The 15258-nt window shown below is 38.6% G+C and overlaps 1 protein-coding gene across 1 annotated transcript in view; it reads left to right on the forward strand.

Annotated features, from left to right (window-relative positions):
• LPP (LIM domain containing preferred translocation partner in lipoma) overlaps nt 1-15258 on the forward strand; it is a 729048-nt gene that overhangs the window by 315398 nt on the left and 398392 nt on the right. Inside the window, exon 4 of the mRNA XM_011961602.1 lies at nt 9139-9251. Coding sequence (XP_011816992.1) covers nt 9139-9251 — 113 coding nt within the window. The remainder of the gene's footprint in view (nt 1-9138; nt 9252-15258) is intronic.

Raw genomic sequence — 15258 nt, forward strand, 5'->3', positions numbered from 1 at the left:
AAAATCAAAAACAATGCTTAGGATCTCATGAGCTATAGACAACCCCTGTTAACATACCGGCCTGTATAAAATTGGGACCATATTATAAGCACAATTCAGTAACCTCCCTTGTTTCTTACATGATAAGATATGAAAAACAGGCTGGGCGTGGTGGCTCACGCCTGTAATCCCAGCACTTTGGGATGCTGAGGCGGGTGGCTCACAAGGTCGAGAGATTGAGACTACCCTGGCTAACACGGTGAAACCCCATCTCTACTAAAAATACAAAAAATTAGCCGGGCATGGTGGCAGGCGCCTGTAGTCCCAGCTACTTGGGAGGCTGAGGCAGGTGAACAGCGTGAACCCAGGAGGCAGAGCTTGCAGTGAGCCGAGATCATGCCACTGCACTCCAGTCTGGGCAACAGAGCAAGACACCGTCTCAAAAATATATATATAAATTTAAAAAATGATATGAAAAGCAATGTTTTATGTTCTTCCCCCAGACATGTCAATACTTACTTCCTTACTAGATTTAAGTCTTTCCCCAAATATCACCTTGGTGAGGCCATTTTCATTTTTTTTTCTTTAAAATTGCAACACCCACCACCACCCTAGCAGTCCCAACCCTCTTCCTTGCCCTATATTTCATTATAGCCCTTCTCACCATTTGATATTCAGTATGTTTTATTTACTTTTTAAGCATTCTTCTTCTGTTAGAGTATAAGTTCCATGAGGATTCGTGGAGGAGCACACTTTGTTTGTTCTATCTGTTTGTTTGTTTTTACCTGGGATCTAGAATAATGTATGATATACAGATGGCACTCGATGAATAAATAGATATAAGATGTAGATCAACATCATCATTTTGGTGACCACACATTTTCCCAGTGTATGATTGGAATTTATTTTTCAACCAGTACCATGGTAATGAACATTCTGAGTTTTTGCATTACATTGCTTTGTGATGAAGTTTCCTTAACGTGCTCCTCTACATGTTAAGTTGCTTCTTTGGTAGGATAATTTATTAAAAGTGATATTGTTGAATTAAAGTTTATAAATATCTTTAAGGCTTTTGATTCCTCTTGCCAAATTTTCTTGAGAAAAGTTTAGTAGCAGTAGCATATGAGAATGCTGGTTTCCCTATACTATTATCAATTCTGTGTTTCATCTATATTTTTAATCTTAGTCCTGCCTTTTAAATTAATTTGTTAGCAAATTGAGTATTATCAGAATTAATAATTCGTTTTCTAGTTAAATAGCAGAAAATACAAATAGAAGAAAAATAGAAAAGTTAATTTTTCTAATGTATAAAAGGAACCTGAAGTTTAAGGATACCTAACTTGATAACTAAAAAATTAATGTTGTTCGGTCAAGGTCACATATCTTATTTACAGAGGAAGAGTTGTCATTCAAGGGAGATATATTGTGCTATTTTGATGGCAATGAGGACAGAGAACATGGAATGGCCAAGCCTTGCTCTGATAATTATCATGTCTCCCAGAGAGTTCTTAAAGGAGTTTTTCACTGTAGAAATGGTGGCAAAATGAGAGTCCAGATGCTGCTTTATTAATAGCTTCATAAGTGCTTGCTCTCCCTCTGGGACAGAGGTCTGTGATCCCACTGAGATAGCGCAGAGGCTTTGGCTCTAGGAACAAGCAGAATTTTTATCCCATATCTTCCTCACACCACTATATCTTGGAAGTCAACATACTCAATGAGCTGTAGCTCCTGAAGACCTGGCTTGACATTCTGATCCTTTGCTTTAGAGTCAAGAAGTACAACCTTCCAGCTGGTCTGTCCTGGGAGCCAGATGCTCAGAGGTCTGAAGAAGGAAGTTTAAGAAGGAGATTTCCTGAGTATTGCTTTCTAAAACTGAGACTTTCACAGTAGGAGCTGGATCAGTCAAATTAGTAACCCCTTCCATGTCAGATAGAAGGGCAGAGTGGGACAGGAAAAGAGCTGGAAAAGGTTTCATCTCTAATAGAAACAGCATGTTGAGCAAATCAGTGCAATTGCTTTCATATTGTTAGATCCAACCAGTGCAGTGTAAATAGGTTGAGAAGGCCGAGAAGTGATGCATTAAATGGGATGTATCCTCAATTTTTCTCTTGGCCTTTGCCGTAATGCATTTCCTGGTGGTTTTTAAAACCTTACTCAGCTGAACATTTGGAGATGACACATTTTCAGGTACTGAAAATTTCTGTTTTGTGCATATGTGTTATTTAAAAATTATAAATGGGTAAAATAATGACAGGTTAAGAATTTGTGTAATGGAGAGTATTTCCCTTCCACTTTTCATTCCTTAGTTGCAAAATTTAGCTTCATAGAGACAACTTGCTGTTATCAATAGTTTGAGACTCCATTTAAAAGATAGTTCGTGGTAATACATACAGATATGTGTATACATTATTAAACTAATGATAACATATATGCTGTCCTAGGCCTTGAATGCTTCATTTAAAAACATTTCACCCAAGGTGCTTTCTGGTGCAGTTTTCTTGGTGGCACACATATTTTGATGCAAATTGAAGATGGAGTTGAAGTTGAAATTGTAAATGAAGTCTTCAGTTATTTAGCTTCATAATAAATTGCCTGTAGTCTGTGGGGTATACATTATAGCTGCGGCATAATTCCATTGCCTTATGGAGATCATCATTGCTGCTACATTTGTTTTATCCTCTCACTTTTTCTCTTTAAGGAACCGTGTTCAGGAAGCTTGGTCTCCTCCTCTGAGTGATCAGGTTTAGATTCAGTTGCCCTCTTGTGCATAAGGGGAAAAGAAAGCATTGTCATGTATAATGTAGACATTGTACTAATCACTTGCATGTAATTTAGCTCACTTATGTTCAAAACGTAAATTGAGACCTATTTCTGGGTCACAGTCGATTTAATGGGTCACAACCAATTTTTTTTTTGATAACAGAACATTTCAATATGTGTTTTATTTATATAGTAGATATGGTTTCATGAAATCCTTTTTTTCTAGTATACATGTATGTGTACATATCTAGATAGCAATATTACCACATTATATAAAATATATTTTTTTACTCAAGGTTGTGTTCAAAAAGTTTCAAAGTTACTATGTTAGCTGCTTCACAGATTGACACTGTGAAGTAGCTATGGTTATCCTCATTTCATAGATGAGGAAAACTGGGTCTGGGACTGTAGAATTGCCTTGCCTGAAGTAAAGGGTGGTGCTGGGGTTTGTGTTTTAAGTTTTTGGACTTAAAATTTTGTACTATTTTCCCTTCAAACTTATATTTTTTTCTGTAATAATTACTGTTTTTGTTTGTTTGTTTGTTTTTTGTTTTGTTTTGTTTTTTGTTTTCTTGTTGTTTTGACATGGAGTCTTGCTGTGTCGCCCAGGCTGGAGTGCAGTGGCTCCATCTTGGCTCACTGCAACCTCCGCCTCCCAATTCAAGTAATTCTCTGCCTCAGCCTCCTGAGTATCTGGGATTACAGGCACCTGCTATCACACCTTGCTAATTTTTGTATTTTTAGTAGAGACTGGGTTTCACCCTGTTGCCCAGGCTGGTCTTGAACTCCTGACCTCCTGATCCGCTCACCTTAACATCCTAAAATGCAGGGGTTACAGGCGTGAGCCACGTGCCTGGCCACTAATTACTATTAATGGAAATGAATAACTGTCTTTAGTTAAAACTTATGCTTTGCTAACCATGATTAAAAAAATGTTCATTGTTCACCGTGTGTGTGTGTGTGTGTGTGTGTGTGTGTGTGTATGTATGTGTATTCCAACCCAGTCTCTTTTGGCTTCATAATTTAGAACGTTATTAACTTGTGGAGTATCTAATGGTTTTATGTTTACCTAAATAGTTAGATTTTCCTCCAGCAACCAAAAATTATCCCCTCAACAAAGTGGGAGAAGCAGTAGCTGCCAGCTAGCGGAAGCTAGAGCCATGTCACTGCCAGTGCAGCCCGTGGGTCTATGTCAGCAACACCTGAGAGCGTGTTGGAAATGCAGAATCTGTAGCCCCAGTGTGGACCTGAATCAGAGTCTGCATTTGATCTGGATTCCCTGATGATTGGAACATTGGAACATTGACATTTGCGACGTACAGGTCAAAGACACCAGGTCATTTATTAAAACACCAGTTAAGTAATTGAGTGGGTTTTCATTTTTCAGTCATTCAACCTACAGTTACTAAGGATGTTCTGGCCCAGACTTGTGACTAGAGATGGGCATATAAAGATGAATCATGAGTGGACTCTACTTGTGAGAAGCTTCAGTTCTAACCGGGAGGGAGTGATCATAACACACAAATACAATCAAGTATTATGGATGCTCTGATAGAACTGTATATGAGGCACAAAAAGGACTGCTATCTAAATCCTTGGATGTGTGTGTGGGTTTTATATGGGTATTTAGATGAAGAAGAGTGTGATGCTTTCTTTGTTTTCTTTTTATACAAGAGTAAACGAATCCAAACTTGGTTGATAGTCAGAATTGAATTGTTCCCATGTGTTTTTCTACCACAATTACCCATAACTAGTAATTTACTTACTTTGCAGGTAAATTCTTGTTATCCTCACCCTCTGATGGGGGCCTTTGTGTCATAAAGGGATGAGCAAGCTCCGCATTAGGGAGATGCCTTTCGTATCTGACTGACGCAAGTGTTAGGGTAACCACAGTGGGGAATAAGTTCAGGCCGTCCCAGCTAAGCATCCCTGCTTCTCACTGCTGCATCCTTTTTACCCCCGGGCTAAAAGGGAGAGCTTGAGAAATATGCATAGCTAGGTCTTCTGGAGTTTTTCCTCACTCCCTTTTCGAGTTAACAATATGCCTGACAGGCTGTTTTCTGAAGTAAATTGGCAGAAAGTAGTGTTTGGGAACCAGAGATGGAATACTTGATTTGTCCAACTCCTCGTTTAACTGTTTCTTGCTGCTACCTCTTGCACACAGCAAAAACCTTTTGAATATTAGCTGAATGATTTGGGTTCACATGGAGCAAATCAAGCAAGATACTTCTCAGCATCTCTCCAAGAGAGTGAGAATCCATTTCGTGCTCTGTATTTCACCAGCTATGTAACTTTGAATAAACCATTTTACGTGAAAATTGAGGCATAAATATATTTTGTATGTAGGTAGGATTCGGATGACGAGTGGAGGAGTATGGAGGGGCCAGGTCTGAAGGCACGTGTCTATGACCACTCTATGGCTTCTAAAACTGGACATTTCCATTTTAGATTTCATATATTGCTGCCAATTGCTGGATGACTTTTTTTTTGTTTTGTTTTGTTTTGTTTTAAAGCTTGCCTGTATGTCTCACAGTCTGGGAGGTGAGTTGCACGTTTCCCTGTAGGTCACAGAATCTGGGAGGCAAGGCAGAGAGGATAGGGCATGCACTCATATGAAGATCTACAGCTTACCTGTGCTGGCTGGGAGGTACTGCAGTTCATTTCATCCAGGGGCTTTTCTCCAGAAGGGTCGCCACCTAGGAATCAAAGTCCCATGCTCTTTCATTGTTTGCAGAAATCTATTAGAACGGAGAAGACCTCCTTCCCCCTTCTTCTACTCGTAAATTCAGTTCTTTTCATTTTCCCATTTTTCTTAAACATGAGAATTCTGCCTTCTCTCTAAAGCTGAACTTATTTTCACAGCAACTTAGAGGCATTTCCCTTTATTTATTTGTCTATTAAAATGATGAGCTTTAAGTTAGAATTCTCTTAAACTTTCCGTCTGATTTAGGATAGTTATTAGCAGTTTTTCATTGAAAGTATCCCAGTTACTTTATGCCTTTCTCCAAGGGACCTATTTCCTCTCCTTTTATCAGATTTGTATCTGTTTTTGAGACATTTGCCCGTTCCTCTACATCTTTTGAAAATGTGAGCTCCTCTCTAAGGAATGCAGTAAGGACCCTTTGATGGTGAAGCTTAAAGAACTGAAAACTTTGGTCTGACTTAATAATTGATCTAAATAAAGCAGATAATTATGTGTTTATCGTGAGGGCTTTTTAACATCTGCCTTTTCATGCTTAGAATAGAGTCCATCTTTTCAAGTTGTTTCTTAAAACAAACAAAAACATTCCACTTTTCTTTTTTGTTCTTTTTGACCCGCCCAGGATTGTCATCAACCTGTGCCTCACTATGTCTAAGTTCTGTTAGAGAAACAGAGTAAAGAAGGATATATTTGGAAGGGACAGACAGCTGTACTTTTTAAGACTTATTTGTGGTGACATTTTGGACTTTTTATGTAGCTTCTTTATGACATAGTTTATTGAACCTTGTCAATCTTGTGGGTCTAAAGTAGGAATGACATGTTGTGGTTCTCAAAGTGTGGTCTTAGACCCAATCACATCACTCACCCAGGGCCTCTGTTTGATAGTGTGATCTCCAAGATTTTGCTCAGTTCTGATATTGTCTGATGCTCTGAAAATTTCCCATGATGTAACAGAATCCGATGAAGTATAAGAGGGGGGCCCAGGAATCCTTTTATGAAGTGGGTATGAAGAAGACATAGTGATATGGTTTAGCTCTGTGTGCCCACCCAAATTTCATCTTGAATTGTAATCCCCACATGTCAAGGGAGGGATCTGGTGGGAGGGGATTGGATCATGGGGGTGGTTCCCCCATGCTGTTCTCATGATAGTGAGTGTGTTCTCACAAGATCTGATGGTTTAAATGTGTATGGCAGTTCCCCCTTCATGCTCTCTCTCTCCTGCCACTACGTAAGAGGTGCTGGCTTCCGCTTCACCTTCTGCCATGATTGTACGTTTCCTGAGGCCCTCTAGCTATACTTCCTGTCAAGGCTGCAGAACTGTGAGTAAATTAAACCTCTTTATAAATTGCCCATTCTCAGGCAGTTATTTATAACAGTGAGAGAACGGACTCATACAGCATAGGTTCAGATAGAACATTTGAACCTGGAAATTAGGTTGTGAACTTGAGTTGGTAATCAGCAACTGAAACTGTTTTCGCCTCATTGCCTGAGATCTTATTGTGAGCATTCTTTTCATACATTAAGACTTTTAAAGGCAGTGAAGAACTTCTTGACAGTTCATTTTAATTAACAGGTATGAAATACTTTTTCATGCTGTCTGTGGCCGAATGAAAGTTTCTCAATCCTGGCTGCCGGTTTGAATCACTTAGGTTTTGTAGGTGTCCTTGTGCCTGACCCCCTCACTCCCTGTCTTCTATCCCCAAGATTCTGATTGAATTGCTGTGAGATGGAATTCAGACGTCAGCATTTTTAAATGTGTTTCCTTGGTGATTCTGGTATTTAACCAATGTTTAAAACTACTGAATGGAATGAATACAGGTTTATGGGATTTATAAGCATCATAAAGATATGGACAAATTATTTCCCCAGATTTGTGCACCCACAGAATAAGAGAAGTAGAACATTTTCTTTGTGATGTAAGTTATTGAACGTTTCTTATCCTGTGGGTCTGAAGTAGTAATAACATGCAGTGGTTATTAAAGTGTGCTCTCAGACCCAAAGGCATCAATCACCCAGGGACTTATTAGAAATGCAAACTATTGGAGTTCTCCCAAGACCTACTGAATCAGAATCTCTGGATCCAGGACCCAGAAATCTGTATTTTAATAAGGCATTCCGGAGATATTGATGAACTCGAAAGTTTGAGAACCATCAGCACTGAGGGTTGTTGTATGATTCGGTGGCAGTGTATGAAAATCTTAGCACACTGCCTGGCATGCTGCGAGTCTAGTAAGCAGAGTGCTCGAGAGATAGTGCTTTTGATTGCTAGCAGTCTGAATTTGGCTTGGGGCTAGACCTGACCGTTCTTGGCTTAGCTATACTTTCAATTCTAAGACTGTTATTTATAAGGCAAATAGAGGCCAACTGAACCATTTCAAAGGTGTATCAGAACAACGAAACCTACTCATAGTCATTCTGCTGTGCTCACTCTTCCATTCTTATACTTTTATTTCTGAGGGCCTAAACTATGATGTTTTGGTAATATCCAAAAGCAACTCATTTAATGATGGAGACTGCTGCCCTACCCCACTAAGTGTTGCACAACTAAAATGCAAGGAAAAGCTACTCATCCATAAATAGGAAAGATCTCTTCTCCAACACGTCAAAAACATTCTTTTTAATAGGAAAATAACAAATAAAGAAAAGGTTAAAAGGTAGAAGTTTCTGTTTCTCCAATACCATTTTTTGCAGACTGTTTAAAAAGATTTCATATCAGGAACCATAGAGCTCTTGGATATATGTGTATAACTTAGATCACAGAGATTACATTCATTCCCTCAATAACTCTAACAGCAGTGTGCTGCTCTTATTGGTGAGAGATGCTAGGTTTTTCTCAGTGGCTCGAAGTCTCATTACTTCTTGCCTGGATTGTGTATGGATTTCTAAATTGGTTGTTTCTTATTCTTTTCTCCTAATCTGTCCTGCATGGACTTTTAAATCAGTCTTTAGTAAATCATATTGTAACCAAGTGTTTCTTTCTCAGAAATCCATGGTGGATCTCTGCTGCATGCATGATAAAATTCAAACCCTTTTTTCGATGTGCAACATGTAAAAAGCTTAATTTTATCACATATTTTTTATAACCCACTGACATTATTTTACATTCCTGTGTCCCATGTTTTTCCTATGTCATGACTTGCTTTTTATTCTCTGTGCTCTGAACTTTCTGATCTCCATGCCTATATTCTCCTGTCTCTCTGCCAAGGATGGACGTGCTTTCTACATCATGTTTCAGGAAAATTATATGATCCAGTGAGACTTCCATGATCCTCCACTTTATCTTAATTTCCAGAGGTTATTCGTGCATCTTCATAAATTGCACCTTGTATTATCTTTAGTTGTGTACAATTTTTTTCCTACTCTATTTGATTGAAAATGTATTGAGGGCAAGCACCAAGGCGTATAAAATTCGGTAACCCTATCCCCCGCCGCCAAGCTCACTCTTTGCTTTACTTAATATATTGACCCCTCTAGACTAGCTTTTATACCATTTCTCAATATCAAATCTGATCCTCTTTCTTCTGAAAGTTAAGACTACTAATTAAGGCTACTAGTTAAGATGGGGAATGATTCTTATGCAGTACAAAAAATTATGTGTCAAAGCCAATTATAAAGAAGTAAAATGCCAACAAATATATCATAAGAGTACTGTAACATTGCATCCTTATTAACTTCATGTGTGTACTTCTTTTCTGTAGGTGATTTTCTTCCACCTCCACCTCCACCTCTAGATGATTCCAGTGCCCTTCCATCTATCTCTGGAAACTTTCCTCCTCCACCGCCTCTTGATGAAGAGGCTTTCAAAGTACAGGTAAGAGCTGAAGTTGAAGTCATGTTTATAGCCATCCTAGGGAGCTCATGAATTTCATGATTGTTTCTGTGCTGGATAAACATTTATCCGGGGCCTATTGAGAGCTTTACAGCTTACGAAGATCTAAGGTACTTTAATGCAACATACCCTACTCAAGCTTCCCAGTGTTCTGCTGGCTTACCCTCCGAAGCCCTCAAACTCCTTTTGCCTACCAATTTTGTTTCAGATCCCAAAGCCATTTTTTTTAGGAATACCATTTGAGAAGGCAACATTTCCTTGTTATTTTGGAGGACATACAGCCATGTCTTTTTTATTACTGTATTCTCTATCTACAAATATTGCATCCAAATGAGTAAGGCTGACATTTTAAGGCTGTAGTTGGTTAATGTGGATCCTTGTGGTCAGCAACATGTTTTCTAGCAAAAGCAACATCAAATATCCTTAGGGTTTTCTCTTCTGGGTAAGTTCAAGGGTGCACATTATACATATCAATTATATAGAACTCTTGGTTTCCAGAGAGTGGTAATTGCAGAGTAACTCGGGGCTGGAATCAGATGTGACATTAGAAGTGGTTCTCAGACTGTGATCATAGGTAACTGCTGAAAGCTGCCACCATTTGAGCTGAAGAAGTGCTTTATGTCAAGAAGAAAATCTCACAAAGTAATAGAATTATTGTTATAGTTTTAGGTGTGACTGTGTTCATATAGATCTATTGAAGAAAAAAATGAGTCTTCTTTGTCTTTTAGAGAAACATTGGAAATATTTGTAGATAAAATGGAATGGTGTCTGGTAATTTTTTTCCAAATAATAAGGGTCGGAAACTGCTGAGTAAGAACATGGGTGAAATAGGGTTGGTTATGATTTGATAACTGTTGGGTGCATCGAAGTTTATTCTGTTATTCAGTCTACCTTTTAAAAAATACCTAATATCATTTGTGGAACATACAATATACTGAATTATTGCTCATTAATTTTATCATTTGTTTTACAGTATTTTTTTCTTTTTAATTTGTGTAGGTACAAGTAGGTATATGTATTTATGGCATACATGAGATATTTTGATATAGGCATACAGTCTTTTAAATGTATACTTTTGTATACATTTAAAATATCCTATAATAGGAAGTGTAAAAGAGAAAAAGTCTGAGGTGACAACTGCTTAAATGGTTTGTTCTATTATTTGCCTTTCTTTCTCCTAAATTTGAGGTTGAAGGAGACAAAGAAAGAAATGATTCATTCGCTCAACAAATATTCTGTGTTCCTATGTGGGCATTATTCAGGCACTAGGAATGTTCTAGCAAAAAAGACAGACGCCATTCTGTCCTCAGGGAACGTAAAAGTTAGTGGAACTAGTGGAAATACACAAGATGTATTCATTACAAAGTACATTAGAGTGGATAAGTGGGGAAACAGGGAGGGGGTCAGGGCTTACCTAGGGTAAGCATCATCAATATGGCCCCACTGAGAAAGAGACACTTAGACGAGGACTTGAAGAAGGAGAGGAGGGAATGAGCTATAGAGATTTCTTGGTGAGTGTATTTTCATATAGTAGATATTAAGAAGTAGAAAAAGCTTTTAATATTATCTGTCATTTGAAATCAGTAAGTTGTAGTTGTAACCAGTAAGTTCCAGTTCAGTTTGGAGTCTAGATCTTTTAAGGCTATTAAAAAATATGTGTATTCCTAATATAGGCCATGAATTTCTTGCATTTTGTTTTGGTGTATACTAATAAAATCAACTATCAGATGCCAGTGATGAACAAGAGTCCTATAAAGTTTGTATTTATTTTATGCAACAGATAGAACCCTTGGCAAATTAAACCAATATGAGTGATTTTTCTTAGTTTTAGTCATTTTTTCAATAAAATGAAGAAATCCTTAGCGTTGCCTTTAGTATACCTTTGGTCGTATTTTGCTGAGGTTGGTTTTTTGCGTAGTGTTTACCATGTACAATTTTTAAAGTCACTGACTCTGTTTCCTCTCTTAGTTTTTCATAGAAACTATTTTGTTGCATTTTAAATCTTTAGTTCTCACAAGGTTGTTTGAAGTAGTGACAGAAGACTTGTGATTGAAAACTAGTTACATAGCTTATTCTAGTTGTGTGATCTTGAGCAAGGCATGCTGAGTCCCAGTTTTGTCTTCATTAAAAACAAAACAAATATATATATACCTCTTACAATTAAATGAAATACAGATGGATTTGAAAGTATTAAACCGAAAGGGCTATGCAAATACTTTGATGTCATATTGATAATCACTATTAATACATAAGAAGAATAGTAAGGATTTTCCAGTGGGTTCCATTAAAAAATTCAAACATGGCGCTTTCAAAAGTTTATGAAAAGTTTTTTTTCGGGTGGACCTTGTTCTGTTAGATGTACTCAAGCCATGGCTTTGTTTCTGAAGAGAAAGGAAATAAACAAAACGCCTTGTTGCCATGTTGGCTTATGTTCTCTGTAAAACAGAAGGGAGGAAGACAAAAAATAAAATACAGTTTGCCAAATGGAAAAGGACAAATCTGGTTGGGAGAGGCCTGTTATTTCTGAGACGCTTCATATGGAAGATTGTTGATAAGAAAATGAACATGCCCTCCTCTTGTGTAGAAGTGACATAGATGTGATAGTGGCTTGGCCCTGCTGTGGCCCAGGTGTGTACCACCTATAGATATGAGCCATGGTATAGCCTAAAGTAGCATTATCACTGGAGAAGATTTTGCACATTTTCCTCTCAGCTATGGTACAACCTCATGTTGCCAAGGCCAAATTATAGCTGGTAAATGTGTGTTTTTATGTAGAAGACTGTTTATGTTTCCAGCCAGATTTTCAGGTCAGAGCCAAAAGAGTGTCTACTAACAGTGATTATAAGAGTTGTAAGATTTTGAGAGCAGAAAGGGACCTTAGAGATCATTTAGTCCAACTCTGGCGCCAGGCATCTAGTTACAGTCCTTTCAAGTACTTGCTAAATTAATTTCCTTTTTTTTTTTGGAAATCGGGAAACTGAGACCCAAGAAGGTGTGGATCCTCTTGTTTCTGACAGAGCTCTTAGTGAATCTGAAAAATCTTGACTCCTGACCTTGACCTTCTTCCTGCTGTCCCAGATGGCCCATGAACTTGGTATTGCTTTAGTCCTCTATCAGACTGCAACGCTCTGAGATTCATTGCAGAGGGTTACATGTTTTTGTTTGGAAGGACCAGGTGATGCCAGAGTTTTGCTTGGCTGTCTGAATTTTTGATATATGCTATAAGCTTTTATTTCTTCAAAAAAGGCAAATCAATATTTAGACTTAAGGATTATTGATTTAACAATTCTCATTTTCATGTGGAAAGATGAAACTTGGAAAACAGGTGAGGGATTCGGTTTGCTTTTCTGTCAAGATCAGCGTGACCTCCACGCCTGTGATGTTTGTAGTGACACTTTAGCAATCACTTCATTAATTCATCTGTTCTTCATTCATTCAGTGTAAATTGAATACTTCTTGTAAGTAGACATATATGCTAGTGATTATAGCGTTAGAACTTGGCATCGTAGGTTTTATGCTCTGAGTCTCAGCCTTGGGATGGTCAGTTAGTTAGATTGATTGATTGATTGATTGATTGATTGATTGATTGATTGATTGACAGAGTCTCGCTCTGTCACCCAGGCTGCTGTGCAGTGGCCTGATCTCGGCTCACTGCAACCTCCACCACCCGGGTTCAAGTGATTCTCCTGCCTCAGCCTCCCGAGTAGCTGGGACTCCAGGCACCTTCCACCACACCTGGCTAATTTTTTTGTATTTTCAGTAGAGATGGGATTTCACCATATTGGCCAGTTTGGTCTCGAACTCCTGACCTTGTGATCCACCTGCCTTGGCATCCCAAAGTGCTGGGATTATAGGCATGAGCCACCAAGCCCGGCCAGTTGGTTTTATTCTCATCTGACCTCATAGTTGGTAATTTCTTCCTCTTTTCAGTCAACCCATAGGCAGGTATTATATAACATTCCTTAGGGTGATTACAAAGAAGGTACATGTCTCAGAATTTCAGGCTTGCAAGGGAATTAGAGTGGATACATTCAAGTCCCTTTCTGTTGTTTGAATCTTGTAATGTTTTCCTAGATAACAAAATGTTTATGGGTAACTATGATAGGTAAGGCAGTGCTACAGGATAAGGAGATACATCAGACACGGTACTCAGAATCACATTCAGAAGACGCGTATACAGTCATTTAAGTCGTTTTATGGTAAATTATGCTTTAGTCATCATATGTTGATCAGAAGCATAATCTAAGTCCTAAGTTAGTGGTGGAGAGTGAGGGAAGTAAATTAACTGTGATTGGAGATAGGCAAGAAGGATTCATAGAAACAATTTAAATTGAACTGAACTTTGATGGCTGGGTGGGACCTTAATTTTCAGAAAGGGGAGTGGATTGTTCAGCAGTAAAATAAAAGAATTAAAACACAGAGGAAGGAGAGCTCAAAGTAAGTGTGACAGGCCTTGTGTTTCTAGCTGTGAAACCTACTCTTTGTTCCTGAAACCATTGACAATTTACTGTAGGGGCTTGTTATTATTTTAAACACAAGGGTGATATCCCCAGACCTGTTGTTGGATGCCAAGTTATACTGTTAATATAAATTAAGACAAAGCATGTTGCACTTGCAGGAAACCCAATGCAAACATTTCTGAATTGTCTGGTAGACTTCCTTCAGATCCGTGGGGACTTACCTGCTGACATCTGATGGCTTTGAATTCAGGGGTTCAATATTTAACTTCCTCTTTTTATGATATCTTTGTTTGTCTTTTCTTGGTGACTTCCAGTTGACAACTTCTAATTCTGCTTCTCTGTTTGTTTCCCAGTCCTTTGGCTTGCTTTTATTTGCCTACTATTCAGTATTTGCATACCTCTGGTTTTCATCTCTCCTTTTCTGGTCGGTCCTGCAAAATGGCCAGGATTGCTAACGTAACTCCAGTCCCTCCACATTAGAAAACAGAGGGGTTTTGTCCATTGGTGATTACTTCAAATGTTAAAAATTTCTCTTTGTTATTGAGTAGAAATGTGTTCCTTTATGATGTCCTCACACTGATTTTCTTTCCCCTTTTAAGAAATGATGCAAACTCAGAGGAATGGTCAGGCTGGGAGAGAGACAGGTACTGTATGTCTCAAGGAGTTGATGAGTAAAGCTACTGAGAGATGTTACTTTTCAAAGGAGTGAGTAAGCACAGAGTAACATGAGCTAGGCCCAGAATTAGTGGAAAAGAAAAGAAGAGAAATCTCTGAAATTGTTTATTTTAAAGTCAGCCTCCAAAAGCTCTTGAGCATCTATTCTTATGAAAACAATTCAAAGCTCATAGATGTGTATGATGAATAGTGGCTTATAATCTTTTTTTTTTTTTTGAGACAGAGTCTTGCTCTGTTGCCCAGCCTCTGCCTCCTGGGTTCAAGCAATTCTCCTGTCTCAGCCTCCTGTGTAGCTGGGACTGTACAAACATGCCCCACCATGCCCGGCTAGTTTTTGTATTTTTAGTAGAGATGGGGTTTCACCACATAGGTCAGTCTGGTCTTGAACTCCTGACCTCAGGTGATCTGCCCACCTGTAATCCCAGTATTTGGGAGGCCGAGATGGGCGGATCACAAGGTCAGGAGATCCAGACCATCTTGGCTAACACAGTGAAACTCCATCTCTACTAAAAATACAAACAAACAAAAAAAAATTACAAAAAATTAGCCAGGCGTGGTAGCAGGCGCCTGTAGTCCCAGCTTCTCAGGGGGCTGAGGCAGGCTGAGAATTGCTGGGATTACAGGTGTGAGCCACCATGCCTGGCCTCATTTTCCTACTTACTAATTTTACTTGTTTAGTTTAACAATGATAATTTGAAAATCAATTCAAGTTTTAGCAAAACTGGCACTGGAATTTTTTATTTTTTTTGAGACGGAGTCTTGCTCTGTCGCCCAGGCTGGAGTGCAGTGGCACAATCTCGGCTCACTGCAAGCTCTGCCTCCTGGGTTCACCCCATTTGCCTGCCTCAGCCTCC

This window comes from Colobus angolensis, unplaced genomic scaffold, assembly GCF_000951035.1.
Source record: "Colobus angolensis palliatus isolate OR3802 unplaced genomic scaffold, Cang.pa_1.0 Scaffold56, whole genome shotgun sequence".
NCBI lineage: Eukaryota > Metazoa > Chordata > Mammalia > Primates > Cercopithecidae > Colobus > Colobus angolensis.